This window comes from Phoenix dactylifera, unplaced genomic scaffold, assembly GCF_009389715.1.
Source record: "Phoenix dactylifera cultivar Barhee BC4 unplaced genomic scaffold, palm_55x_up_171113_PBpolish2nd_filt_p 000007F, whole genome shotgun sequence".
In the NCBI taxonomy this organism is placed as follows: domain Eukaryota; kingdom Viridiplantae; phylum Streptophyta; class Magnoliopsida; order Arecales; family Arecaceae; genus Phoenix; species Phoenix dactylifera.
Genome location: NW_024067666.1, coordinates 4381264 through 4408321, shown reverse-complemented (window position 1 = coordinate 4408321; position 27058 = coordinate 4381264). Strand labels below are relative to the sequence as shown.

General features: G+C 37.3%; 2 protein-coding genes across 6 annotated transcripts; both read right to left on the bottom strand.

Moving 5' to 3' along the window:
* Nucleotides 1-1196: 1196 nt before the first annotated feature.
* LOC103704551 (probable protein phosphatase 2C 55) lies at nt 1197-12000 on the bottom strand. 2 transcript variants are annotated; one of them, XM_026803629.2, is made up of 6 exons: nt 11760-12000; nt 10379-11248; nt 8374-8698; nt 6739-6801; nt 5040-5189; nt 1197-1775 (listed from the first exon to the last, which is right to left on the bottom strand). In XM_026803629.2, exons 2-6 carry the CDS (start codon nt 11104-11106, stop codon nt 1482-1484), a joined length of 1560 nt encoding a protein of 519 aa, XP_026659430.2. In that variant the 5' UTR covers nt 11107-11248; nt 11760-12000; the 3' UTR covers nt 1197-1481. The 2 variants fall into 2 exon arrangements, with proteins under 2 accessions (XP_026659430.2, XP_008786118.2); XM_008787896.4 differs by lacking the exon at nt 6739-6801.
* A 2713-nt stretch (nt 12001-14713) lies between these two features.
* LOC103704550 (splicing factor U2af large subunit B-like) lies at nt 14714-26786 on the bottom strand. Of its 4 annotated transcripts, none has more exons than XM_008787895.4 (12): nt 26601-26786; nt 25709-25993; nt 25006-25149; nt 22255-22319; nt 21593-21678; nt 21329-21388; nt 17458-17518; nt 17259-17371; nt 16700-17146; nt 15889-16024; nt 15582-15649; nt 14714-15111 (listed from the first exon to the last, which is right to left on the bottom strand). In XM_008787895.4, the coding sequence occupies exons 2-12, from the start codon at nt 25924-25926 to the stop codon at nt 14974-14976; spliced, it is 1536 nt and encodes a 511-aa protein (XP_008786117.1). In that variant the 5' UTR covers nt 25927-25993; nt 26601-26786; the 3' UTR covers nt 14714-14973. The 4 variants fall into 4 exon arrangements, with proteins under 4 accessions (XP_008786117.1, XP_008786116.1, XP_026659428.1 ...); XM_008787894.4 differs by having other exon boundaries at nt 25709-25971; nt 26601-26775; XM_026803627.2 differs by having other exon boundaries at nt 25709-25981; nt 26601-26770.
* Nucleotides 26787-27058: the final 272 nt, after the last annotated feature.

Here is a 27058-nt window from a genome sequence, read left to right as displayed (position 1 = left end):
ACATTGGAAGCCGATGCCCTGATGCCCTAAAAAGTGACAGGTGCAATCATACCAATACTAATAAACCGGATCTCATTAGATTTCTACAGTTAAGCATGCTTCGGCAAGAGTAAAACTAGAATGGGTGATGTTTTCACAGACATTCTAAAAATCATCACCATTAAGCCCTGCCATTAATATTTGACAAGGTTTCAGGTCTTCAGATAAAACTGAGCAAGAGAGTTCCATCATCATTCTCAACTTAAGAGAGAGATGAGCTGGCTAGGTTGTTAAACTATAAGCTTGACACCTTTCCCTTTGTCTATGATGGACTGCCTATTAGTGATCGAAAACACCCCCAAGGAGCTTGGCTTATACATTGATAGAAAGGATTGATAGAAGGCTAGCTTCATGGAGAAGGAAAGTATCATCCGTAGCAGGATCCCTCTTTTTAGTGCAGTGTACATAGACAATACGTTCATATTATATAGCATTATGGCCATTTTGTCAATGTGGTTCTTTCCCTTCAACGGTATTCTTTTTATATGATCTATAGGAGTAGTGAAAAGACAAAATCTGGTGTATGCTTTTGAGACTATTTTGGATCTATCATCATTATTGCTGTTCCAATGCCTTCATCCTACTAGTTCTTAAACACTGAAGGATTACCGTATCAAAAAACAATAAAGGATTACTATGCCAAATTTATATATTTTTGTGGAAGTTTGCCACCCCAGAAAAGGCAAAAATATTCATGGTCAGGACCAAAATATCATCAGCACATTCCAATCCTTGTGTGAAATGGCTCATAGTCATACACATATCATGGATGTGGTCCGAGATTTTGACTATATACATATCATGTATATGATATGAACATGTCCGGAAATTCCAATCCTTTTGCGAAATATTTCATAATCATACACATATCCCTGTGTGAAATGGTTCGACGGATGGCAGGGTCAGGACTAACTCTCCAGGGGAAGGATTGGAATTTCCTGATGATATCCCAGTCCATGATATGTATATGACTATGCTACTACAAGTCAAACCTTCAAGCCAACATGTACACCTAGTCAAAATCTGACTCATTTTTAAAGAATCAGCAGAAACAAGGTTTTAACCTGACCTTTACATAACATACGTACATACATATATACACACGTATGAACAAACACATATATAATTTCATAATAAATGACTACTGGAAAAAGGCATAATGAAATAGGAAGATGGAACCTTTTCTATCCACCCTTATGAATTGATTTAAAATGTATGCGAAAAAGCCAGCCTGAACTTACACAGGTTCTAACATTAAGGTTGCGACAAAGCAATGTGAAATCTCAAATAGAAAGGGTAACTGAACCAGCTATCATGATAGCAAAAGACAAGCTCATTTCTCTTGAAATAGGAGCTTCAAAGGACAGCAGTAGATGAATCCATGCAATGCACCGATATCAGTTTTCACCTCCGAAGCTGTACAGAAGAAGAATGGATTTTTATCAAGAACTGGATGCACTGATGTAGGATACCACAACTGTAATGTCATCAAGTTTGCCTCCGTAGAACCGATACCCAGCATCTTGGGCAGCAGATGAGAAAGGTGTTTGCCGGTTCCTATCCTGCGCTCTCTGGCGGGCAAGTGCAGCTATCTTCTGAGCTGTCACTTGAGGCCCCAACCTGGCTCTGACAGCATGGACAACAACAGCTGTAACTTCATTATTATATAAATTATCAAACAGCCCATCTGTTCCTGCTATGATGACATCGCCAGGTGCAACAGGGAAGGTAAATACCTGAAGACATGCAAATAAAAGGGCGCCAATTAATCCACACAAATGTGCCAAATTCATACACTATAAGGCTATAGAGCTTGCTAAAAGGAACAAAATAGCTAAAGCTATTTCTTTGCTGCCTAATACATGGCCCACATCTGACCAGAAGTTTCTCTCTTTTTTTCTTTCTTTTTTTCTTTCTTTCTTTGTTTCTTTCTTTTTTCTTTTTTTCTTTTTTTTGTTTTTACCCCTCAAAACACAGCTGACAAGAAATTAAACGGTTATATCACTACAGACTGATTCTTGTTCTCTCTTGCTAGAAAATCTGGGTTCAATATAATGTACAGGGTTGGAGAAGCTGTTAGCCAAGCTAAAGGCTTAACCTCTAAGGTCCCATCCCGATGACCAGCTCAAATTACATTGAGGTATGAAAGGGTGGTTCTAATTTCTGTTGCAGCCAAGTCAAAGAGCTGTGATTTGATAGTTTTGGATGCACGAACTGTTCTAGTTTCAGTTAAGACAAGTATTTCACATTGTTTGCAATATGTTTATATATTTTTCTGAAAAAAAACATTACATACTACTTTCTACAATATGCAACCTTTGGAGATATAATGTATAGCTTGAGGGGCTGCTAGGATGCCCAGATGAGTTATCCATTGCGTAAACCCCATCTAGAGCAATCTAGAGCGATCACCAGGAAGTAGTTACACAGGAGGAAGAAGCTTTCAATTGCATCAGCCCAGGAAAACATAATCCCTAAAAATAGATTTATGCCAAATTCCATTGAAAAGCTGATTTATGCATCCTGGTTTTAAGAGATTAACTATAACCTAGTTTTCCTAAGGGTAAGCTTTAGTGCAATGGTAAGATTACTCCATTGTGACCTGGAGATCACAAGTTTGAAACACAGATACAACCTCTTGGCATGCGAGGGCAAGGCTGCATATATCTAACCCTCTCCGGATCCTATAATGACGGAAGCCTCGTGCATTAAGCTGCTCTTTTTCTATTTATTACCTGGTTTTCCTGATTAGGAAAACTCCTCTCTTCTCACAGAAAACTATTCTCTTGCCACAGCTTACAACTCTTCCATCATTAGCCTAAGTTGGTCCCAAGGATAACACATCTGAACATCCAAACAAGGCCTTAGTGACCAAAACCAAGTATTGTTAAAAAAATAAAGAAGAAAAAATAAAGCTTAAAAGTAGAAAATTAAAAAAAAGCAATAAAAATTAGTTGGACAACATCTTAACACCATAATGTTATTTGGTCAAAACAACATAAGTTTTATTCTTTTACAAATTTATATATTCTAATTGTATTTTCTGGTTTTTGTTGACACTTGATGAAAAACAACATTTACAAAGTCTTTGTTCACATAAAATTTAAAATATTGACGTACCAAGACGTCTTAAGAAAGGTAATATTTCATAGATTTCTTGCACTCAACAAAAACATGATTTATAATTTGTTCGAATCAAAAAAAATTTAGTTCAATTTTGCGAACAAACTTCCTAAAAGCTTGATTTGAAGAATTTAAGAAAAGAGGTTTCAGCCTCATATATGCTACTTTCAGAAGGAATTGATTAATTTCAACTAAAACTGCCAAAACTCAAGTGGTTTTGGATCAGCTCATGTTTTCTTTCAAAATAAATAATATTCTATGACACCTCCAAAATGGTCAGAATGATTGAGGAGAGGAGAACAGGTAAATAGAGAATTAAGAGAAATTAATGGAGGGCATCTATCCTGCAATCCCAATATTTTTCAGATATCAAAAATCACCATTCAGTTTGTGTTCAGTTCTCTTAAAAAACCCAAGCAAGGAGATTGTTTGCATCTTTTCAGCTTTTCTATTTAATAATTGTCACCTCATAGGAGATATTCCTGGGATACGGCTACAATTTTCTGCTAAAGTATTCTAGTAGAGCAGTTTAGATCATCCCCATCCTCAGCTGAAAAGTAGCTAATCATTTAGGGAGGTGAAATATCCAATATATGGTATTTTACACATGCAAAACCCTACCCAAAATAGCTGCCTACTTACTTTAGGTGAGGTTGATAATCTAGTTTGCACTCCAAGGTATGGCATACAAATTCATGCATAATGCATTTGAACTTCGTTGGGAAGGCATGCCCAAATTTCTGAAGTTATTAATTAAAATCAAAAGAAATAGCATTTCTGATCCAGCGCTGTTGTCACTGATAATTTGTTATCGTCATTCATGCCATGCAACTGGCTGTCAGATTACCTTACTGGTGATACAAGGATGACTAGCAAGAGAGCATGTAGCTTATTTAAGTCTGAATAAACCATCCTTTCATCACCAAAATGTAAGGTGCTCAAAAACATTTAAGCCTCCTGTCACTTGTAAAGCACAACCGGAGGAGGCTTGAATGCCACACAATCAGCCACTGCAAGTAGATGAATGTAAAACTATTAGACTAGTGACAAAATACTATCGATGACTAAAGGAATTCTCACATATTATGTGAACCAGTTGTCATATGCATTCCTCAAAAAATTATCTGTGCTTAATGGAAAAGACATGGTTATTAGGCACTATTGATGGGTTCTACAAATAATTCTTGACTTCTTGAAAAAAATCATGGACTATGTTAATTTCTTTCAGAATCTGTTGGTATTGCCATTTCTCCGAGATGTCTTCACTATGTTACAATAACAAAAGCGGATGTCCCAATGCACAAGGCTTCCGCCACTGTGGTGTTTGGATGGGGTCAGACGTACGCAACCTTACCCCTTGCATGTGGAAAGGCTTTTTCCGTGTTTGGATCCCGTGACACCTTGGTCACAATAGAGCAACCTTACCATCGCACCAAGACCTGCCCTCTTGTGTTTCATTACTTCGCTACATTAAGACTATTTATCTTTTATTCTTTTAACTCAGCCACACCCTCAAATTACAAATGTGCCCTTGACATATTAAATCTAATAGTGGCATTTGTTACTAGGGTTAGTTAGAATTAAAGCCCGCGTGAATTAGAAGAGAAGAGCCCCAACACTTGATCCTTAATTTAGTTCACGCAAGCAAGATTCGCCGTCTCGATACCCGACCCCGTACCGATGCCATACTAGCACAGTGTCAGTACGGAATCTTTTTAGCATACCGATACTCGATACACCACCCATAACGAGTACCGGTACCGAACTAGTACGGTATAGTACATTCCATACTGCTCGATTTGGGCCGCTACAACGTACCATGCATGCAAGTATGCAACAAGAATTGATAACAGGAGAAGGCATAAGGTTTAACTGACCTGGGCAGAACTTGGGAGGTCACTGCCATTGCCACTCTCAAGTTGATAAGTGAAATTGAAGTCATGTTGTTGTACAGGTGACCTGAAGATGGTACAGCCATCCCTGACAACTATGAAGCCACTGTCCCCTAGGTTTACAGCATGAATACCCTGCAAATAGAAAGACAAACAAATAAAACGTAAGCAATGTTTATTATGTGAAAAGTTTCAGCATGCAGAAAGCTACATTAAATCATAAAAATAACTTCGTAATTAAGATAAACTCTTCACGATATATTGTACAACATTTATCTATTTTCAAACACTAGTGAGAATACTGATGCAGTATGGACATGCGCATAGACATTTATATTCAGGTCTATACCTGCATAGTCATTGTGAAGCTATATAATTAACTTGTAAAGGGCATCACACACAAAATAGCATCCATTTCAACACTATGCTTGGACAGATGACATGTGTTTTGGAGGCAAGGCTAATGGCAGATCCTTATCCCCATGTAAAAATTAATATGCATGCTTCCCGAAAGAAAGCACTGTCAAATGCAGCATAACATGATGTAGAGATTGACCTCTACTTACTCCCTAGCTTCCAGTTATGCCTTTAGCATATTCAGATCTAAAATACTAGCCAAATTGGAACTATGAGACAATATGTACCGAATACTCAAACATGTGGGGGTAGCAACAGATCAATGATTGGTGAAAGATGACGAACAACAACAGAAAGGACATCACCAAAAGATGCTAAATTGTTCTGGTAATTACAATATTCAATAGTGACAACAAATGAGAGTAATACATGTGAATCACTAATCAATTCTTATAACAGATCTTTAAATAGGAATAAGATAGGTTAGGCATTATGAAAATAGATTACTATTATAGGCATGGTTAATTTATGGCAAATTTGGGGAAACAGAAAGCATCATCAAATATCCTATTACTGATTAGCGATGCACCATTATTGTTGACGCATATTTATCTAGCTGGCTAATTGGATAGCAAATTGCAAATTTAGAAGGAAATGTATTCAAAATATAAATTCGTTCCACATAAAAATTAACTGTTATTTCTTCTTTAATATTATTTTTCTACCTTTCATAAATCTGGCTATATCTTCTTCTACCAAAACCGCGTCATATATCAAAACACTAATTTGTCGTGGCATTAATGCAGCCAACTAATTTGAATTTTTAAACCTGCCCTACCAAAATTTCCACTCAAAAATAGCAAATTCTAGAAACTATGAACCCAAAACAAATTCACTGAACAAGACAACTTGCAAGCTCTTCATGAACATTTGCTTGAACTTGGTATATTATTGAATTCATTGGCACTGCTCTTCAGATCTCTTCGATATATTGGCCCAAGTCATCTTCAGCACTATACCTTCAGTTGTAAGGAATCAAGTAATATACTAAATAGAGGGACATTAGATAGTCATGAACAGTCTGAAAGTAAGGTTCCTAATATGATCAACTTATGATATTGCATGTATCTCCATCTTGTGAAAGAATCAAATCATGCATGGGGCAAGCCCCGCGGGGTGCGGGGGGTGGAGATGCCGCGGCTAACATTAGAAGTTCAGATGATCTTTCTTTTTAAGCTTTTACCTACCTGAGATGTTAGAACTACAATACTGTTTATTTTAACCAAGCATCCCACAAGTTCAGTATGATAGGAGAAACCACAGCTACCTGAAGGTGCCAATAAGGAAGCCTCTTGCCGGCCATGCCCCTTATTCCCCACTCTTCACACACCTGTTGAGTCATAGTAGTAACTTTATTTCATTTCTTCCATGTTTTGGGGAAAATTGCCATAACATTCCTATGATTCAAAATCCTAGTTTAGAAAGGATGAGGATTTTGGGGGGTTTAAAAGAAGGGATACTGTCATAATTTTGTGAACTTTTGCAAGAATAAAAATCAGACATCTTCACCTCTCCGATTCTTTTGATGTTTATATTGCACACGAGACTAAGCATAGCCCTAGAGGTGATACACTCAATCTATTGCTTATACATGGAAGAAATATGGAGGAAGGGAGATCAGATTTTTTTTTTAATTTTTCATATCTGAAAACTATTGTGAGTTGAAGCTCTGATGCAGAGCCACATCGGCAATTTTCCCCAATTATGACTGACTACTTCAAGTGGTCCATCTATCTAAGATTGTAGGTCTCTGTTTAAGTGTAATTCCCAACTTCAACCAAACTGTTTTCAGAAGTAGGACTCCACACCATGAAGACAGTCATTTTTAAGATGAGATGACTCATCTTGGAGAATATATTTACAATGGTTAACCAGAAAAGGTGGCATGATATTTCTATGGTGTATTGCATGCATTTGTAAAGAAATACATGCAACCAAGTCATCAGATACATTAAAGATGAATGCTAAAATATTCTTTGACCAATATAGTTGATTCAGTCATAAATGAATGCTCTCATATGTACATTGCAGTTACTGACAAACATCAGAGAAAAAAGTGCATATTGCAGTAATGTATTTATGTTAAACACAAAATAACAACAAAATTATGCTATTTAAGAAACCAAATATGCATAATTATACCAAAAGAAAGGGTCAAACAACTATCAGCCTATTTGTTAATCATAATGCACCATTGTGCAATGTAATGTACATGTCATATAGAATGATAGTAACAAGTAAAATTGTCCATACATTCCACTCAGCCTACAGGACATTTATAATGCCAAGAAGGGCATCCTGGCATGGTCCATATCTTAAAAATGCTATGTGCTTCTACAATTTAAAGTGATTAGAGATGGTATCATAAATTCAGTGCTAAATATAATAGCTGTTCCTGAAGTGGGAGAAATTGAAGATTTATTCAAAACAAGTGCCACTAAATAAATGTTAAGCCTAATACCATAAAAGAGCAGCTATATTTCCCAACTTTTCAACGCCCATAATGACCCTAATTCGATCTCTCCCTCAAAGGTTTAAAGTTTAAACCATGCTAAACTTCTACAGAAAAGGATCCTAAACTTGCTGGTTTCTGATAAGGAGTCCATGGAGGAAACTCTCCTTAAGTTGGAAATTTCATAATTCTACATGAATCATAAGAGTTCCACATCCTCCAAAGTCCAAATTCATATTGATTTATTGGTCATACAAAACTAAATCTTATCTTGATCAAGAACACAATACAACAGATAAATCTCAAGCGATTTCTTGAGGAAGGAATATATTAGCACCTAATCCATGCTTTTTTTTTCCAAAATTTGTCCTGTATCTTATATTTTTAGTAGTTGCGCATGCCTAATAACTTGTGTTATTGGGGCAGCAAAGGGAAAAGGAAATTAAAAACCTGATGTGTAAGAGCAATGATGCATGCTGTTGATGATCCCTTTGCTTTGGTGCTGGAATAAGCCTTCTCTAGAACCCTTGCTGGATCAATGGACCCCTTTGGCTCTTCTCGAATTGCGGACACTGAGTTAGATATAAGCTCTCGAGCATATTGTCCTGCATCAACTCCAAGGTCTGCCCAGCCACCAACACCATCTGCCACACCAATGGCTTGCTCCTCAACACATATGAAATGAGCATCCTCCCCACCAGTTTCTTCCTTATCTGGGTGCGGCAGGTAACAAGATCCAGAAAGCAGCTTCAAAGACCTATCACCCAGTACTTTTCTGTAACCCAAAAACAGATAATTTATCCAAATCATAAAAGCAGTTTCACTAGCAACAAATACGTCCACATTAAACATCAAAGTTAACTAGAACTTATATGAGAAAACTTCTGACATGGGGAAATCATAATATCGGGTAAGCCCCCAACCAAGTTCAGATAAAAAGTCCATCTCATTATTAGAAAACTCTCAAAAATAATCCTATTAATAAACAATGAGATCTTGGTTACTGTTAATCTCAACAACTGACATGGCCTACTTGGCAGATTTGACACATAAGCAGTTTAAGCTACTAGGTAATGGTCAATTTTTCTGTGAGTTACCAGAAAAATGATGACTTTTGAGTTCTAATACATGCAAAATATACAATAACTACTGATAAAGAAGATATGCTACAGAACTGAGGATAATGACAGAAAATAGAAGGCTGTATCTGTCAATAACTCATTTTGCATTAATAATGGAACGAAACACAGCCAAAAAGACCAAAGAAAAAAATATGACTTATTCTCAACAATCGAGCCATCCTGCATAGCATTCTCTCTGTGGAATGGTACAGTACCAGCAGGATGCACTTGTACCATTGGGATGAGAGTCCTTGGCTCAGCATATGATGACATTGCAAATTTATACAGTTCAGGCACCCTCACTTAAAAATTATCATTTGAATGAGTTCAATCTTCTATTTGCACTCTGCCAAACCTCCTCAATCTCATGCCAAATTATAGTCCTGGTTTTTTTCTTGTTTAATCCAATGTAAGGCTAATTCACATCAATTAGGGTTTCGTTTCTTTGAGTCGGGTAATACATACACAGAATCATGCTTAAACTTCTACAGGAGAGAAAATACTTGTTTGAGTGCCCAAAATATATGTCTATTTAGAATAAAAAGTAATTAAATACAGGCCAGAATATAGACAACGTAAAAAGGGATTTCCTAGCATATAACAGCCTGTTTTCCGTTTATCTTCTGGTAGGCCCATGTACGTTTATATGCCAGTGCATACCTTAGCACAAGACAGAACTATATATTTCGAGCACTTACATGATATGCAGTGCTAATTTTTTTCCCCTAACCCATCTGTTCTGGTCAACTTTACAAACTCATTTTGCTGTCCATTTCTTTTTAGACCTCTATGGTCCAACCCCCCTAGACAAGACTCACCAAATTTCTTTGCACTACCTTCACTTTACCTTTTCTTATTGCAGATCTTCCATCTAAACCCAAGTCCTCTCCTCTATGAGTGAAGTTTAGGCCAGAGTTTTTCCAACGTGTCACTAAATTAAGTTTCAGATTTCATGCATTATTTTCCCCTTCTAAACAAAGTCATATTAAAAAAATTCAAATGGCAAGGTTGATTTATTTTTAAAAAAAAACTAAAGTAGTAAATGCCACTGTATACGATGAAAATTTTGACCATGACAACCAGTTCAATGGCATTTGAATCCATCTCACTTATGAATCCAATTACTTTTTACCTGTAAAAATTTCCATCTTTAATCACAACAAACCCTTTCCAATGCAATGATGATCAAGCTGCAGCAGCATCTATACAAACATGTAATATAACATCAATAGGCCAATACTATAAACTACATATGCACATGCAATGTTCTATTGAAATGCGATCAGTCAATTGGCAATAGTGCAACTATTAAATGGATGTGTCCAGAAACATACTGGTCAAAGGGTACGGCTAAATTTTCAAACTGCTCTTCCTGTGAAGTTTCATCCAGAGACACGTCAGGGGCTGCCCCAGCAGAGTATGGTACTGTACACTGCGACTGAAAATCTTGTACCCCTGGCTCTAAGGAAAAATTAGACTTCCAACTTGTCCCAGTTGCATTAGACCAGAAACACCTGTAGACCATATTAGTACCCCAGGGTTGTCTATTTCTCAAGCTACCACTTATTCTTCTGCAATGATCAAGACCTTTATAGCTATAACAGATAACAGCTCGCATCGCAGAATTCAAAATCTGTCCACTGCTGCTCATATTCTCCAGATGCCGAGCACCCAGTTCAGCTCTACCCAATAAAGAATTGCAAGCAGACATTATATTTCTCTGGACTAAACTGCAAGCAAATCTTTGGTTGGGCTCAGAAGGCAGAGGGTCAGTGTTGTGCAAACAAGGTTGGGAAGAAGGTCCAGTCACAGAAAGCACAGAAAAGGTGCGAGAGAGCGTTCCAATAAGGAAAGATGGTCCCTTGCGACGATCACCTGTAATGAAATTTCTTAGGACAGTAAAAGAAGACTGGGGAGGCTGATCAATGCTGTGGCCAAGAGTGGAGAAGGGTTGTGACGGGAAGGACAAGGTATTGCCAAACAAGAAGTTCTGGCCCCGGCCTAGTAGGAATTCTGATGAAGCTTGCAGCCCTTTGTTCCTTGAAAAATAAATAGATGGCATCTTATCCTCGCAGGCGCAGAGGGGTTCTTCAAACAATCAGACGCCAGTCCAAGGACCGACATAAAACAGAATATCTCATTACTCTTGATGCATCAGCCAAATCCAAATCACTTTCCTTCGGTGATCCGATGGAACCAGAAACCTGATAAAGAGAAGAGGATCGAAAACAGGAAGGTTGAGACATGGAGAACAGAAAAGAAAATATAGCACCCCAGTCGAAATGTTGCGAAAGAAACAAAACTGTAATTTGAAGTACTATACATAGAACGACCTACTAGTAAATCAAAATCATAAACTTAGAAAGAAAATCCCCTCCCGACCAAAAAAAAAAAAATCTTCGACCACAAAATCCGTTCCTGAGAGCCGGATGAAAGAGAGAAACAACCTAAAGAACAACCTTCGACCCAAAATCTTAACCCAAGATCGTGCAAAAACAATTTTTCAGAGAAACGAAGAAAGAAAACAAGCCTAACCAGAGAAAATCCCCACCAGAAATCACCAAAACAACTAACCAAGGAGAGGAAAAAGAACCCTTTATTAAAATTTGTGAAAATAAAGAGTAAAAAAAAAAGGAACAAAAATATCAGGAAAAAACCCAAAAGAAAACAAATATATCGAAAGAAAAAGGAAGATATTTTGAAATCCTAAAGCACCTGATGACGACGATGAGAGCCTTCCAAGATTCGCGGATCCGCTCTCTCTTTCTCTCCCTCCCTTACTCTATTTCCTTTTTCTTCTTTTCTTCTCTGTGGGAGGACACGAGAGGATCGGAGAGGAGAGAAGCAAGGGATCCACGCGCTCTTCCTCTACTCCCCTCCCCTTGGTTCAGCCGATAATAGGCACTGGGAGAGAGAAGGAGAGCGAGACGGTATAATCACCGCCCTCTTGGAGCCCCTTTTATCCTAGCTAACCCTAAAGTTAGAAACGCGTCGGCCCGGTTCCTATTTGCTGTGGACTTGCTCCCTCCCTTCTTCCCCGTATCATAATCCCCCCCGTCACGGGTGCTTTGATCTCGGTTATCAAAGGTTATCATCGAATGGAACGGATTTCCTATTTTACCATAATTTCTCTAGCATCTATTATAAAAAATAATAATAATAAATCAAAACAAGTTTATTATTACTACCAAAATTCATCAGTCCCATAATTTAAAAAATAAATAAATAAAAATCATGCATGCGAATAAGGGCTATCGCTCGCATCCTCTCTTTTTTTCCCCCTTATCAAGCCTTTCCTCTTCGTTTTCAAGCCCTCTCCCCCTTTCATGAGATCTTCCTTCTTCTTTTTGAATCTCTTTTTTGTTCTCGAAATCTCTCTCTTTTTTCAAGATCAAAGAAACTTACAGTATGTATCACAAAGCCAGCGAGTATATATCACTTGGCTATATACTATGTACTAGTGAACACCATGTTCTGAAAACTATATATCGATTTACCTAGAGATGTGTGTTCGGACAATAAATGATTATTTTGTTAAGTGTGTATTACCTGATTATGTACTGCGTATTAGTGAATACCATATTCTGAAAACTCTGTATCGATTTATCTGAAAGTATATGTTAGAACGCTTGAGGCGTGTATTACCTAACCTTGTACTATGTTTTGGTAAAGAACATATTCTAGCCCTAGCAAAAAAAAATATATATTTTAGAAATATTGTATCAATTTACCTAGATGTATATATTAGGTCACTACTGAATGTGTATCTCAGAAATTTATAGTATGCATCGAAAAGTTGACGAGTGTGTTTTACTTGGCCATGTATTGGTGAATTTCATGTTCTGAAAATTGTATATCAATTTATGCAGAGATGTGTATTGAAACGGTAAATAAATATTTTGCTAGGCGTGTATCATCTGACTATATAGTATGTACTGGTGAACATCATATTTTTGAAATTATGTATCGATTTACTTGGAGACGTATATTGAGACGTTGGTTGATTATTTTATTTAATATATATTATCTGGTCATATATTATGTATTATGTATTATTCAGCTTTTTTTTGTTTTTTGTTTTTTTAAAGTTATGAAACGGACGGACCCGTTAGTCCTAGTTTGATTTTAAGATTTCCTCTTCAACATGCGCGTCAGAGTAAGTATAGCAAAATAAGATATTTTGTTTTGTGCGCACCATGTTCGTGGGAAATGGTTCGCGTCAAAGATCTTGGAGAGAGGTCAGATTTTGGGAGATATTTTGCGGCTTAAGCGAGCCCCGTGGGTCTTTCAAGTGTCGCATAGCTTTCTGTACCCCCAAAAAAAAAATGCCGCATACGTTTAGGGAGGGCAATCTTCCTGCTGGTTTCCTTAGCAAATATATATATGGGCTCGTTTGGTTCGCAGGAAAGGGAGGGGGGAAAGTGTGGTCAACGGAAAAGTAATGAAATGCCTCTTGTTTGGTTGGAGTTTTCAAAGGAGAGAGATGGGAAAGTTGTATTCCCATGGGAATATGATTCCCACATTTCATGGGAAAGTCTTTCCCATGAGAAACATGGGAAAGTTACTTTCCCATGAGGTGGGAATCACTCCTTTTTTATTTTTTCCCAAAAAGACCCTTCAGCATTAAAGAAGCATTAAAGAGGCATTAAAGACCTAATTTTTATTAAGGGCATAATAGGAATTATACATAACTTTCCTAGGAAAGTGGATGGTCAACCAAACATAAGCACTTTGGAAATTTGTCACTTTCCCATGGTTAACCAAACATGCCAAAAGTGCTTTCCTAGGTATTCTCTTCCTAGGAATCTGATTCCCAGGAATCATATTCCTAGAAGGGAAAATACTTCCCGCGAACCAAACGAGCCCCATATATATCTTCCTGCTGATTTCTCGACTGCAGCAGCGCCGGATGAGGACATCTGTTGGAGCGCAGGAGATTATATTCCTCCAAAGCTTAATGCTCTAATCTCTGCTGATGCCTACGAGACTCTGTTTTCCTAAAATTTTGATTCGGCCCGACCAATCACCTAGGCTCTATTCCGACTAAAAATATATATTTTAAATAACGATGTTATAACCATTACAATGACCGTTAGGATAGCTCCGACCACCTCCTATTATATCATTTATATAATATTATAAAACTTTATTTAACATAAATAGCAGCTACCTTGTATTTTCTAAAATCATAATTTTATTAATAAAAAAATTAATGGAAAGATAATGGTGTTATTTTTCCGTTATCATCCATCAATTCTCATTATAATGCAGTTAGAATAACCATTATAATATTTTTTTTAATATTAAAAATTGAGAATATTATTCTCAATGCAATTAATAGCCGTTATAATGGTCCATAACTGGAGGTCCATTGTGACCAGTCGCAGAAATATTCAAGCCAAAGGTATAAAAGGTAATAAGGTAGGATTTAAGTTGAGCCAGACTCGGGTTAAGATTCGTAACCTGCCTGCGGATGAACAGAAGCCCCAGCTTTTTTTTTTTTTTTGTACTTGCTTCCAAATCATTAGCAAATATCATCCGTTCAGTTCCCCACTTCATCCCCCTCTCTACGGAGGTCTGTCTTTGCTGCATCCTCTGCTAAACCCGACTACATTCATAGCATCCAATCCCAACACTCAAATCAACTTGCGAGGATAGACCTGTACTACTTCCTGAAGGATCAATACCAATGCACTACTCATATGAACCCTTACTTTTGGAACATATCAGAATATTTTGACATGCTTCTGTGTCATGTGAGTTATCCTAACAGTATAGGGTGCCAAAAACGCATATTTCCTTCATACATAAATTAAACTAATATTGTACAACTCCAATTGCACCAGAGCCTCCGGAAAACCCTCATCACCATCTCAGATGGGCAGTGAATTAAGGTGCTACGGAAAAAGAATTCAAGAGAAACGAGCAATTAGTCATCGTATTCTCCTTGGGCAAACTTGCCCTCTGGGTAATAGATAGCAACAACTTCTTTCCCCCCGAATTTCCTTCCATGCATCCCCTGCCTGGCTTTCGAAGATCCTTCTGTGTCTGCATATTCCAAGAATACCTGGAAAAGATAGAACAAACAGTGAAAGCATTGATTAGCGGCATTAAACAATGATTGAATAATCACAATAAAACCTTAGAGTATAATTAGTAAGAACTCCCCACAAACAATAATTCCTGAGTAAAATTAGATGGTTAAACCACAATGATCCCATGACATAGGATTGATGTAGAACATATCTGAGCCGGAATAAATTCAGGGTGAGAGTCAAAAATAGCATGTAATGTTCACATTATGCCTCAAATAACTCGGGCGCATTTTGGAACAGTAAAGGTTCATGGATTGAAGCAGAACATTTAAAACCCAAACTCATTCCAGATTCAATATAAAACAAAGGGTATCTAGAAAAGGTTTTAATTTTCAAGCCTGCAACCATGAAAAGTAAGCCAGCAATATTCCCAGCAGAGTATTTCATAATATAACAACACTGGTACTAATCATCGATTTCTCTTTTTTTAATATAAACTGACCTTTCCAACTCCAGGAGATGGTTCTCCACCAGGACCTGGTCGAGGAATGATGACGTTTACCAGTTTACCTGCAAAAGCATCACCTCTTCAGATGTCTTCAAATATCCAAGTACACAAAATACCATCTTAAGTACAAAAAAGAGAGGGCAACTATGGTATCTTCAGTGAGTTAAGCCAGATTCTCAATAGCACAAGGTTCAACAAAAGGATGTAAAACAAAACAAAAAAGAGACAAACAAACTTGACAAACTAATAAATGTACAATGTGAGACAAAAGATGGCTCAGTCATCAGAGCAGTTGTTATACCATATTTCTCTCCTTCACTTCTCATATCTTCCACAATATCTACATATTCTTCATCATTTTCAAGTTCGTCTGGACTAACAGCCTGTGTTAAGCATACCACCTTGGTTGGAAGGGGCACCATTTGGTACGCAAGCTTCTGAAAAAAAAATATATACATTAAAAATGAAAACCAGTAATGTCTGCCAAATATCAATTGTCACTCATTAAGAAGGTTGACAAAAATTATATGAAAGATAATAAAAATTTCAATCCATTCAAGAAGTTCAGAGCAAGTTAGAGACGTATTAAAGATTCTAGAAAGAGCTGGAAATAGAAGCAAGCAAGCATGCAAATATGCACACCCAAAGAAAATCTTGCTGCCTTATGATAGTTAAATCTTCTGAGGTCACCTAAGATGCTGATAGAAGTCTGAAATTCTAGAAATGAGATTCTTTTTGAACTTTTCAAAGATGTATTTGCTTGGACTAAGGATCCTTGAGCCACTTCACTCGACACTCAGAAAACCAGCATCCACAGTTACAGCAGTCACTACGAACAATTTTTGAATGTCGAACATTCTTAAACCTAATCACATGCATGAACAGGGATTTCAAAATGGGAAGCAAACATAATAATAATAGTCAATACAAATTTTAAATGACACCAAAGTGAGCCCACGAGACACTGATGCATGAGCGCACTGTCATAACAAGTTAACCACACTAGAAACACCACTTAGAAAAGAAAACAAGACAAAGCTTAAATTATCAATTACACAGGATCCGACGTTTTGCCAATTGAACAGAAATAGAATGATGTAACTGCATATTACCTGCAACGGCACCTGCTGTTGTCCCTGTAGTAACACATTTTCTTGCTCCGGCCTAGCCTGGGCTACACTTTGGTTTGCACGTCTAACAGTAAAGGTTTTATCTCCCATTTTGATGCCATTTAGCGCTGCACATGCAATGTCTGTGACCGCGGGGTCCTGGTAAACACAGAAGGCATAGCCTTTTGAATTACCAGTTTCCCTGTCCTTAACGAGACTAAAACCTCGAAGAGGTCCAAACATCTCGAGCAACTCTCGTAGCTTTTCTTCTGTAAAAAATTGTGGAATCCCACCCACAAAAATACGATCAGGACCATCAAGCACACCAGCAGAACCTGGTGTAAGCCCAGCTGCAGCGAGATTAAGATTGGGGTTGGGTTGGCTTGGGCCAAGTGTAGCAGCAAGAGCAGGGTTGTAATCAGTTGGCCTTCTCACTTTCACAGGTGCCCCCTGGATATGTGCAATATCAGGTGCAAAGAGGTTAGCAGCATCTTAACAATTTTAAGTAACTCATGCACACACAACATATAACTAAAATGGCTCTGCTAGAGAAGACCCAAACCTCAAATATGATGCCATCCAAGGCCATCGCATTGCTTGCCTCTTCCACTGACCTCATTTCAACAAAAGCAAACATCTTCTCATGATTTATATACACATTAACAACAGCATCACCTTCAAAAAAATAATGGCACCAAATCAGTAAACTGTCATTTTAATGGAAAGAAAACAATGAAAAGTTTGGATACGTGAAGAGAAACCTGGCCCAGCAGTGTTTCCTCCAATTGCAGCCATAACTTGATTAAAAAAGGCACCAACTGACTGCAAGCAAGTTTTAAAAAAAGTCAGGCAAAATAATGTAATATCGGATAAATGATATGCGATAGTAGCATGTTCTTCAAAATAAAGAAATGGTTCAAGGTGCAATCCTAGAGCATAGAGCACAAAGTTGACAGTAGAGGACCATCCAGAGAGAGAACGGGAAGACAAATAATGCACCCATAAGAATATAATATATATCCTCATAGATAGTAACCTTGAGTTCTATTAAGGTTGTTCATGAAAGTCATTGCCTTTGACACTCATCACCAGAAAATATTTATATGGTAATCTTCTCAATAACCAATTAAGCATATAATAACATCAAAGGTAAGCACTCAATAGGAATGCTTAGCAAACAAGAATCTACAAACTAACGACAAGTATTAAGGACAAAACATGATGATTACAATCATGACATCCCTAGAAGCCCATCCTTAAATCTTATATACTGGACCTGTTCCCACTCAGCTTGCCTCCTAAATGCCTTTGGGCAATCTCTTTCCCGTGCAAGTTTCCAGAATAAGCACATTGCATCTGCAAGGAATTTGTTTGGAATTTACTTCTTCACCTAAAGAAACCTTGGATGGTTGCATTCCAGCTCCATTAGCTTAAACTGCAAAAAATATAAGATAGAGACATCCCACCCCACCATCCAGTCTTCCAGGATATGGCAAATTCTCCACTTGCCCAAGGTTGCACTATGTGAAAATTCAGCATTGACTCTCTCTCTTTTGTTTTTCAAGTGAGAAAATTCGCATTAACTCATTAGTGGTCGACATTTGGTTAGGGACCTGGTTATACGGCTGATGAAGAATGATCAAATGGATGAAGCTTCAGTAGTTAAATTGTATAACAAGGTATGAAATATGACCTTTAGCTTCCATGTGCAGGATAATAAGAACAAAATTTATTTTTCTGGAAATATAACCTAAGAAAAAATTGTCTCAACTGTGCTATAAGTGGGGATATTGTTGCATAATTATATCGGAGGTAAACTTGATCAAAAAAATTAGGAGATAAAGTCTGATTTGGTCATCAAGGGTTTTAATGAAGAGAGAAATTTCATGTTTGCTCTGTATTCACAGAAATTCAAACATCTGGTTATATTTTGAATAATGAGAAGGGATAAGAGTACAGGGGTTCAAATTTGTGGATCAATTGATGGGTTAGACAGGTAGCTGGGAATCTCGAAGGATAAAAGTGTAAAAATTTTAAAGTGAAGAGGAAAAGTAAAGAATAGAAAGAACTTGAAAAGGACAGTGATAATGCACCACCAAAATGCAATGCCAAATTGTCGTATCTATAATCCAAGAAGAACTAAGAACCACCCCTTTAGAGCATACATATAACTGACACATTTAAAAGATGTGTGATAGATGCTTGCTTATTGCTAAATATGTAAAGGTGTAAATTAAATAAGCCCTTAAATAAGGGCATTGTAACTCAATGAAACTTTAGAGGTACAATATAAAAAAATAATAAAAAAATGCTTGCAAAATCTTAGGAGAGAATTAGGGGAAAAAATGAAAAACGGGCGGTGTTGAGACTTTCAAACAGAAAGAAATAGTTCGAAAGATACAAAGTTTAGATTATCATTGAATACGACGCAAGAGGACACCTGAACATTTTCAATAACCTATACCCACAAAACGGATCCTTTAGGAATCAATCATACCCACAAACAAACTTTACAAAGTTCAAGAAAATTTCTGAAGAAATTTAAGTAAATCTAAACTTTTTGACATAGGCATGGTCATCCTCAGCAAGTTTCCAAAATGCCATCAGGATATGCGGGTGATTGTAGTATTGCGTAGCCCACATGCAGTATGCAGCGCAAATAGTAGCACATATAGGATTGGCAGTTTAGAAAATATCCATATAAAGCAATAGATTAAAATAGTGAAATAAACGAGATTCTGAGTACCCTCTTCATGTTTTTTGAGATCTTATTTAAGTAGAGTATGATATTGACCTAAAAAGACAACATCCATGTGTCGACAGTGCTTAAGCAATCCAATCCAATGAATAGTCAGAATATAAGCACCAAAGATGTATGAACAAAATCTAACTTTAGGCTACCAACCTAATAAATAAACATATGGTATTTAAGCTACTAATCTTCAAAAGTATAATCGAAAATCAATCTTCTTCTAAGCAAGTAAAACAAACCAAACAACGACCCATCATAATCACAATCTATATGCATCTGCATCTCAGACGTTTGCTGCCTAAATATATGTGGGCAACTAGTGGGCCACCATAAGGCTCCACCATCTATGGGGACTTCAAGTGGTCCAATGAGCATGGACCACGTACATATGTAGCAGCATGGACCACAATTTAGAATATCGATCCTCAAATTAAAAAAAAAAAATCATAAACATTTAGATGATTATGTTTAAATTCTTATCAAACAAGGAAATAATATATTAAACTCTAAATTGGTGCAAGACATAATTTGTTAATAATCTTTTTTTTTTGAAAATTTTACCTATTCTAATGTTTCAACACAAAATCACTAACATCATTCGCCTAAAGGTCCAAAACAATACTAAATACTATCAAGTGATCCCAAATTATATTGTTAACTCGTCATATTTTTCTTTAGTTTTAATAGTTTTGTATTATAATTCTTTTTATTGGTTGAGACCTACCAAAACTAAACTAACTTGCCCAGGTTAAACTAAATTAAGTTTAAAAACATTGCTTAAGACTTAAGAGTGTTTTGTTTACATATAACAAATCAGAAATAGAACAACAGGACCCTAACACTCTACATTGATTGACTGAAAAATAAAGAGGAGTTATTTGCAATCTAACCATATTGAGTAAATCTCCATAAAATTGCTAAAGTTGTAAAGTTGCCCATGTACTAAACTGTCCACTTCATCACTTTGCCATGTTCACAACATTATCCATGTAGAACAATAAGTTTCGGGCCGCGGGGGGCTGGCGGAGGCCTCTCCTTCTCCCTCCTTCCTCTGCTCGCTCTCTCCTTCTCTTCTTCTTCCCCGGCTCCTGCTGGGTTCTCTCGGTACCGAACATGCTGAACCAGTACCGTACCGATACGGTAGGCGACCGGTACGGCATCCCTTGGTTTTAACACAATCCGAAATATCATATTTCAGGTGTAGGTTAAGTTCATGATGACTAAATTTAGTTTGAATGTACCCAATACATTTGCACCCGTAATATATCTGCTACACAAGCCACACACATTATTTCTACAGAAACAGAGCATGCTTCATAAAAGCATAAATTAGAAGATAGTTTTCCTCTTCTTTTAAAAGCTACTTCTTTACATTTCCTTATATAAGAAGCAATTTTATAAAGCATGACGAAAGAACCCCTTTTTTCTCTAAGTGTTTTATTTTTAAAGACAAAAGGAGCCTTTCTTGGGAAATGACAAAGAAACCCTAACACAGCTCACCAATTGATCAGATTTTATAAAGAAAACATTGATCAAGATTTTCATAAATCACTGACCAAGATTTTCATATGTATAATATAAAAATAATAAAATAATAAAAAACCTTAAACCTCCATCTCCTTTAAGATTGTTTCTACTCTACAGTAACGTACTAGCACATGTCTTGCATGGACATGTGATTAGCTACAAAAAGGAGCCTGGTGACAAAATGTCTTCTATGGCCTAGAGGAATGATAAATCAATGCAAAAAGCATATCCTTCAGAGGATAGTGAATACTCATGCAAAATGCAAAAGCTTTTACATGGATAACAACAGAAAACATAAAGATGAGATAACTGATGAATTACGCAAGAAACATGTGCGATTCAAGTGGGCAAACCTGCTCATTAGCAGTAGCAGAAAGGCCTCCAACATAAACACGCCGAGCATGTCGAGTTGCCTAGAGATAACAAAAATAATTTCAGATCAGACAATATAATGATCATGTTAAATTATCACAATTTAGTCAATCATTAAACCTGCCGTGTCATTGCCTGATAAGGCATCAAAGAGAGAGCTCACAACGGCATGAATACAGTCATAAATATATGAATACTTAAATAATATATTCATATGCAACAAAAAAATAAAAGAACGAACAAACCTGTCCAGCTGTTGATGGAAACATGATTGGAAACATCCCCATACTGGCATTTGTGGCCCCAGCATTTGTGGCCCCAGTCATCTGACCTGTAAAACCAATAAAATTAAAACAAAACACAATACATAAGCCTATCATAGCAAGCAGCAGAAAGGTATGAACAACTTCATGTTCATATGTCATCAGTAAAATAGATACAACCTGGCCCTGTCCAATTTATCATCTAGAACGTATATACATGCTGGAGGAAAAAATTGTAAGAATACCAAAACTGAATAGTTGCCGATTGAAGGTGAACAGAACCATCAAACCAGTGCATTGATTCCAAAAAAATGCTACAGTAGTCAGCATGGTGGGACAAGTGACCCAACATTGCCTTCTTACAACAACTTACATGCAAAAAATAAACAAACAGCCACCAAAAAAAAAGAACAACAAAACCGTACTCAGCTTTCATATAAAATCTAAAGGTGAAAAATAGAAAACATAACTTCACATCCAAGTCTAGCAGTTTTAATTAAAATGGAGAGCCATTAAAATGGATATTAATACAACTAGTGCTTACCCAAGTAGAACATGCATCTCAATATTATTTTTCCTAATTAAACACAAATAAAGAAACAGTACAGACACCAATATGTGATTTCCTTGGTGGCCGTACGTACCTGCAACAACTGCACCAGGTATCATAGTAGTTGCAGGTGGAATGTCAAAACCGCTAATACGTTTGCTGCATTTCAAAAGAAAGAATAAATATTATGAATTAGCAGATCCATAACAGCTAGATTAGATAAATAGCCAACTATATGATAATAATGCTCCATGAAGCAAAAAGAATGAGCCATAAAGAAGGATAAGGTCACAAAACTAGGTTCAGAAACTAGCCAATAAACTACATCCATAAGCAACAGGTTGTGACTCAGCAGTTTTAGTTTCATTGATCTGGCTTCTCCTTGAAGAGAGCAAATTTCCGATTCATATAATGCTTTGACTTAAGCCTTCCCTACCTATCATGGTTCGCCGTACCAGCCCGAACTGGACCGCACGAGGCGTGTACCATACTGTACCGGTTCGGTACCGGAACTTGGTACGGATGGCATACCGACATTAGATATGCCGAAAAGACCACACACCGTACCGACATAATGCTAGTGTAGCACCAATATATGAACAGGGACCAAGACGGCGAACCTTGCTACCTATCCAACCAAAAGACCTTTTTTATGGTTGCAAGCACCCTGACTGCATCAACAAGATGGAGCTAAGTAATTCATAAAAAAGGTGTATCATGCAGCGGCACATATTCATTTTACAGTGACCATGTCCCACAGGCTGAGATGAAAGTAATATGATAGGGGCTTGTGCTAAGCCAGGTGGTAATTCAAATTGCAAGTCTAGAATTTTAGAAAGCTCTATGGTGGTGGCTCCAGCACAGATTCACCTGACAGCCAGAGATGCCAAACTGATGATTCAGAACAAGGCAGAAGACAATAAAAGTCTCCCATATGTACAAGCAAGGCAACCAGCTAAAGAGTGGTTGGTGAGAAATAGTAACAGTAATAAAAAGTTAAAAAGAAAAAAGAAGGGTAGGAAAGTAAACATGCTATCTTTTGCTTTAACAATTTTCAAGCTGGTTAGACAAGATTCAATGAGATTCCATTATAAAGTTAAATTTTTGCACATAAACAGAAGAAACTATCACCGACTGCTTAATACAACAATAAAAGATGCCTCTTGGAAATGATAGTACTTTCATAATCAGAGACTTTCATGTTCTCTAGCAAAAGACAAGCTACCCAAGCATTAAGTGACTATAAGCATTAAGCAATACCTTATGTTCAGGCAATGACTATTATATAGTCAAGAAATGGTTCAAAACCCCCAAAATTCACCTTTCTCACAAGTTCAAAGGAACTGCATTTAATTTCTTGTCCTAAATATGCTTGTGTGCTTGCATTATCTCTTTTAAAGCTCAATACTGCCTTATCATCCCTGCTAGCCCTCTATCATGCTAGTACTGTCATATGTCTTATTCTATGAACTTATCATATTAGTGATAATTACATAGCATCACTATGGTTTATCCTGAGATTTAAGGGATATTGACATTGAAGAATCTTGATAAAAATATAGAATATTCTAATTTATCATATTGCCAAACGTGAACTCCTCTTATTTGAACCAACTTTTCAGATTATCCCTTTACCTTATACGCATTGAATTAGTCTCCTTATTCTGCTCCTTTCCCCTCTCCACATCTCTTTGTCTCTTCTTCCCCTCGTTCCTCTTTAACTCTTCTCTTCTTTGCTTACCCCTTCATCCCTGCCCCTAACCACCAAACTCCACCCTCACATCCAACTATTCTCGAGCCTACAGCCCACCTCACACTCCTATTGATCACCTCTTTTCCTCTGCTTTCTTCCAATTATCTCCTCCTCTTGCACACCCTATTCCTCTTTCCTTCTCCTCCTATTACAGTCCCCTCACCCACCCCCCAAGGCCTACACCTTGGCCCTGTCCTAACCCCTGGATTAGCAAGCCTAGTCTAGGCACAGGCTTTCAAAAGCTGCAATGGTTTAATTCTAGGATAATCCTCCCATCATCAACTTAGATGTCTTCAAGTAACTTCCTGCTTCCTTCATCAGAATCATCCCATGCTACCAAATTTGAGGTTCCTTTTCAGTAGCTTAAGCATCAACATTTCCCAATTTGCAAATGTTATTGACTACAGATCATGTTTGTTAAAAAACCCATAAGAGCGCATGGACTGTGTAAAAAGAAAACAAAGATATCCTTTGAACCTTGCATCAAGGATGAATGAGTAGGTCTTCACAATATTTGTGCACATACAGAAAATAGGCAAACTCATAAAGACACATATGGACTTGAAATAAAAATTCAAATGTATATCACAGGATTTCTATACTACAGGAGAACACCACAATGGAATAGCTCTAACACTGCACTACACAGACCCATGTGGTCTTTAAGATAGAAGTTAAGTGCTCGCTCACAGATTATATGAAAGATTGAAAAGTCATGAACAAGAATATCATACAACAGCACAATGCTGCAATGGAATAATACTAACATTGCATCACACAATATATTCTTTAAATCATAAGTGCTTGGTTGGACATCATATGAGAGATCCTAAAAAATATAATGTCCAAATAAATTGCAAATAATATAATATAAGAATCCCATAACAGAACCAGTCCTTACATGATAGATTTGCCTATAAATAACACTTCTTTTCCTTGCTAATTAAAAGTGTTTCTTCAACATAGTTATCTGAACATATAAGACAGAAAACACAGGCAATCTCATGCCAGGAAGCAAGACCAAAAACATGTCTTTGAAACCTTCTTTAACATAAATCATGTGCATAAGCCTGTTGGTTATTTGTTATTTACCTCTTTGATCTTGAGCGCGAACGAGACCTTGATCTATGACCAGATCTACCCCTCGACTGTGATCTATGATGAGATCTACCCCTTGACCATGATCGAGACCTATGGCTATGATACTCATCTCTGTCTCTATCATAATCCCTATACCTGAAATGAGCATAGAGAGAATTAATATAATTGTAGCATTAAATAAGGTGAGCAGCATCCAATAATAAGACAGTCGTTAGAAACAAGCTATAAAACTGACAATGAAGGACTGGAAACAAGATTTTTAGGAAAAGAATAACCCACTGGATCATGCATACCCTGAGATATTGATACGTAACATGCCTATATGGCTATATTTAAGAAAGTCTTGTGCATCATATCATGTAGGCTTTACATAACAGAACATAAACTTGTAGCAATACAATACCCATGTATGGTAAACCAATTAACAACAAAGAATAACCATATTACGCGAGTTGGAGACAAAAATCTCAAGAATCAATAAATTCACATACAAAATATGATCAGACTATATAGTACAGTGGTATCGAGTCATTCTTTAACATCTTTAACTAAACACATTGTTGATGAGCAACTAAAATGCATAAATAAAATAGTTATGACTGCCACATGAATTATTGGCAGCCCAAACTATTATCACTATGTATGCAAAAATATAAATTTATAATTTGATGCATAAAAGATGCAATCTATGTACCTTTCATGATCTTGGGTATGGTGATGGCCACGATCATCAGATTTCCTGCGGCTATGCTCTCTCCTTTCACTTCGCTCCCTATGGTCCCTGTGATGATGGTCTCTGTCCCTTTCCCTGTCTCGTTCCCTATACATGTCCCTGTCTCGTTCCCCATCCCTCTCCCTTTCCTCATCACGTTCTCTTTCTCGTTCTCGTCCTCTACCCTTCTCCCTTCCCATATCTCTCTCTCTGTCTCTGCTTTTCGAAGAATCTCTTTCATATTCCTGAGAATCGCTCAGGAATTACCTGAAGATTGTCAGTGAAAATCAAAAGGAATAGAAGTCCAACAAAAGCTAAAAGATGCATTAGACCGTAAAAGACCCTGGACCTTTAGAGGAATCTCTGAGGGAAAATTTAATGCCCCGAGTATTCTTATGGATCTGGTCCAATATATCTACAACTTATTAGACTCGAACAACGTAACAGAGAGAGAAAAGTTTATAATACTCTTTGATCGAGCGCACAATAATCTCTACTAACAAAGAAAAGAAAAAAGAAGAAAAAAAAAATCCAAAGATAACCCTAAGGCTACCCTTCTATCGATTCAATCCATCAAAAGCATAATTAATTCTTGCAGAAAAATAAACTGATCTTTCCATCCAAGAAACCGGCTGCTCCTATTAAACAAAGTAGAAACCCTAACCCGTATCAAAACCAACACAAATCCCAAACTCTTAAGACGACTAAATCCACAAAATACTTAAAAGAAAAGTCACGCTTGCCAGCAAGAAATCGTTTTAATCCAACATTGGTTCTAGCAACACAAATATATGAACGAATTCCAGGTGAAAATAACGTATCTTTACCAAATCTCCAAGGGGAATAGAGAGCAAGAGATGGAAAGCCAAGTTACCTCGGACTTGGGGTCTCCGTAGCCCGGCATGTTTCGAACTTCTCCCTTCGTCCTACCTATCTCGCTCTTATTCTCTCTCGTCTCCTACTCCCGATCGCTCGCTCTTATTCTATCTCGTCTTTTTCTCCCGATCGCACGAGAGCGACAATGCTGCGGGAAGCCGGGGGGGGGGGGGGTGGGGGGTTGTAAGGAGAGAGTGACGAGTAACGACTCGGCGGGGTTTCTTAGGCACGACTCGGCGGGGGCGCATAGGCCTGTAGCCCGAGAGCTCTCTATAGTTACGCCCGTTTTTACTAAGTAGGTTTTGCGTTATGACGATTGATGATGAAATAATACCAATGCCGTGTCAAAATAGGGGTATGATTAGTTGAAAGGGAATGAGAGCCGTTAGATTTGCTCTCACGAGCATCGGATGTGCCCGGGAAACCCGAACTCCCCAGGAGGTTGGTCCGAGTCCG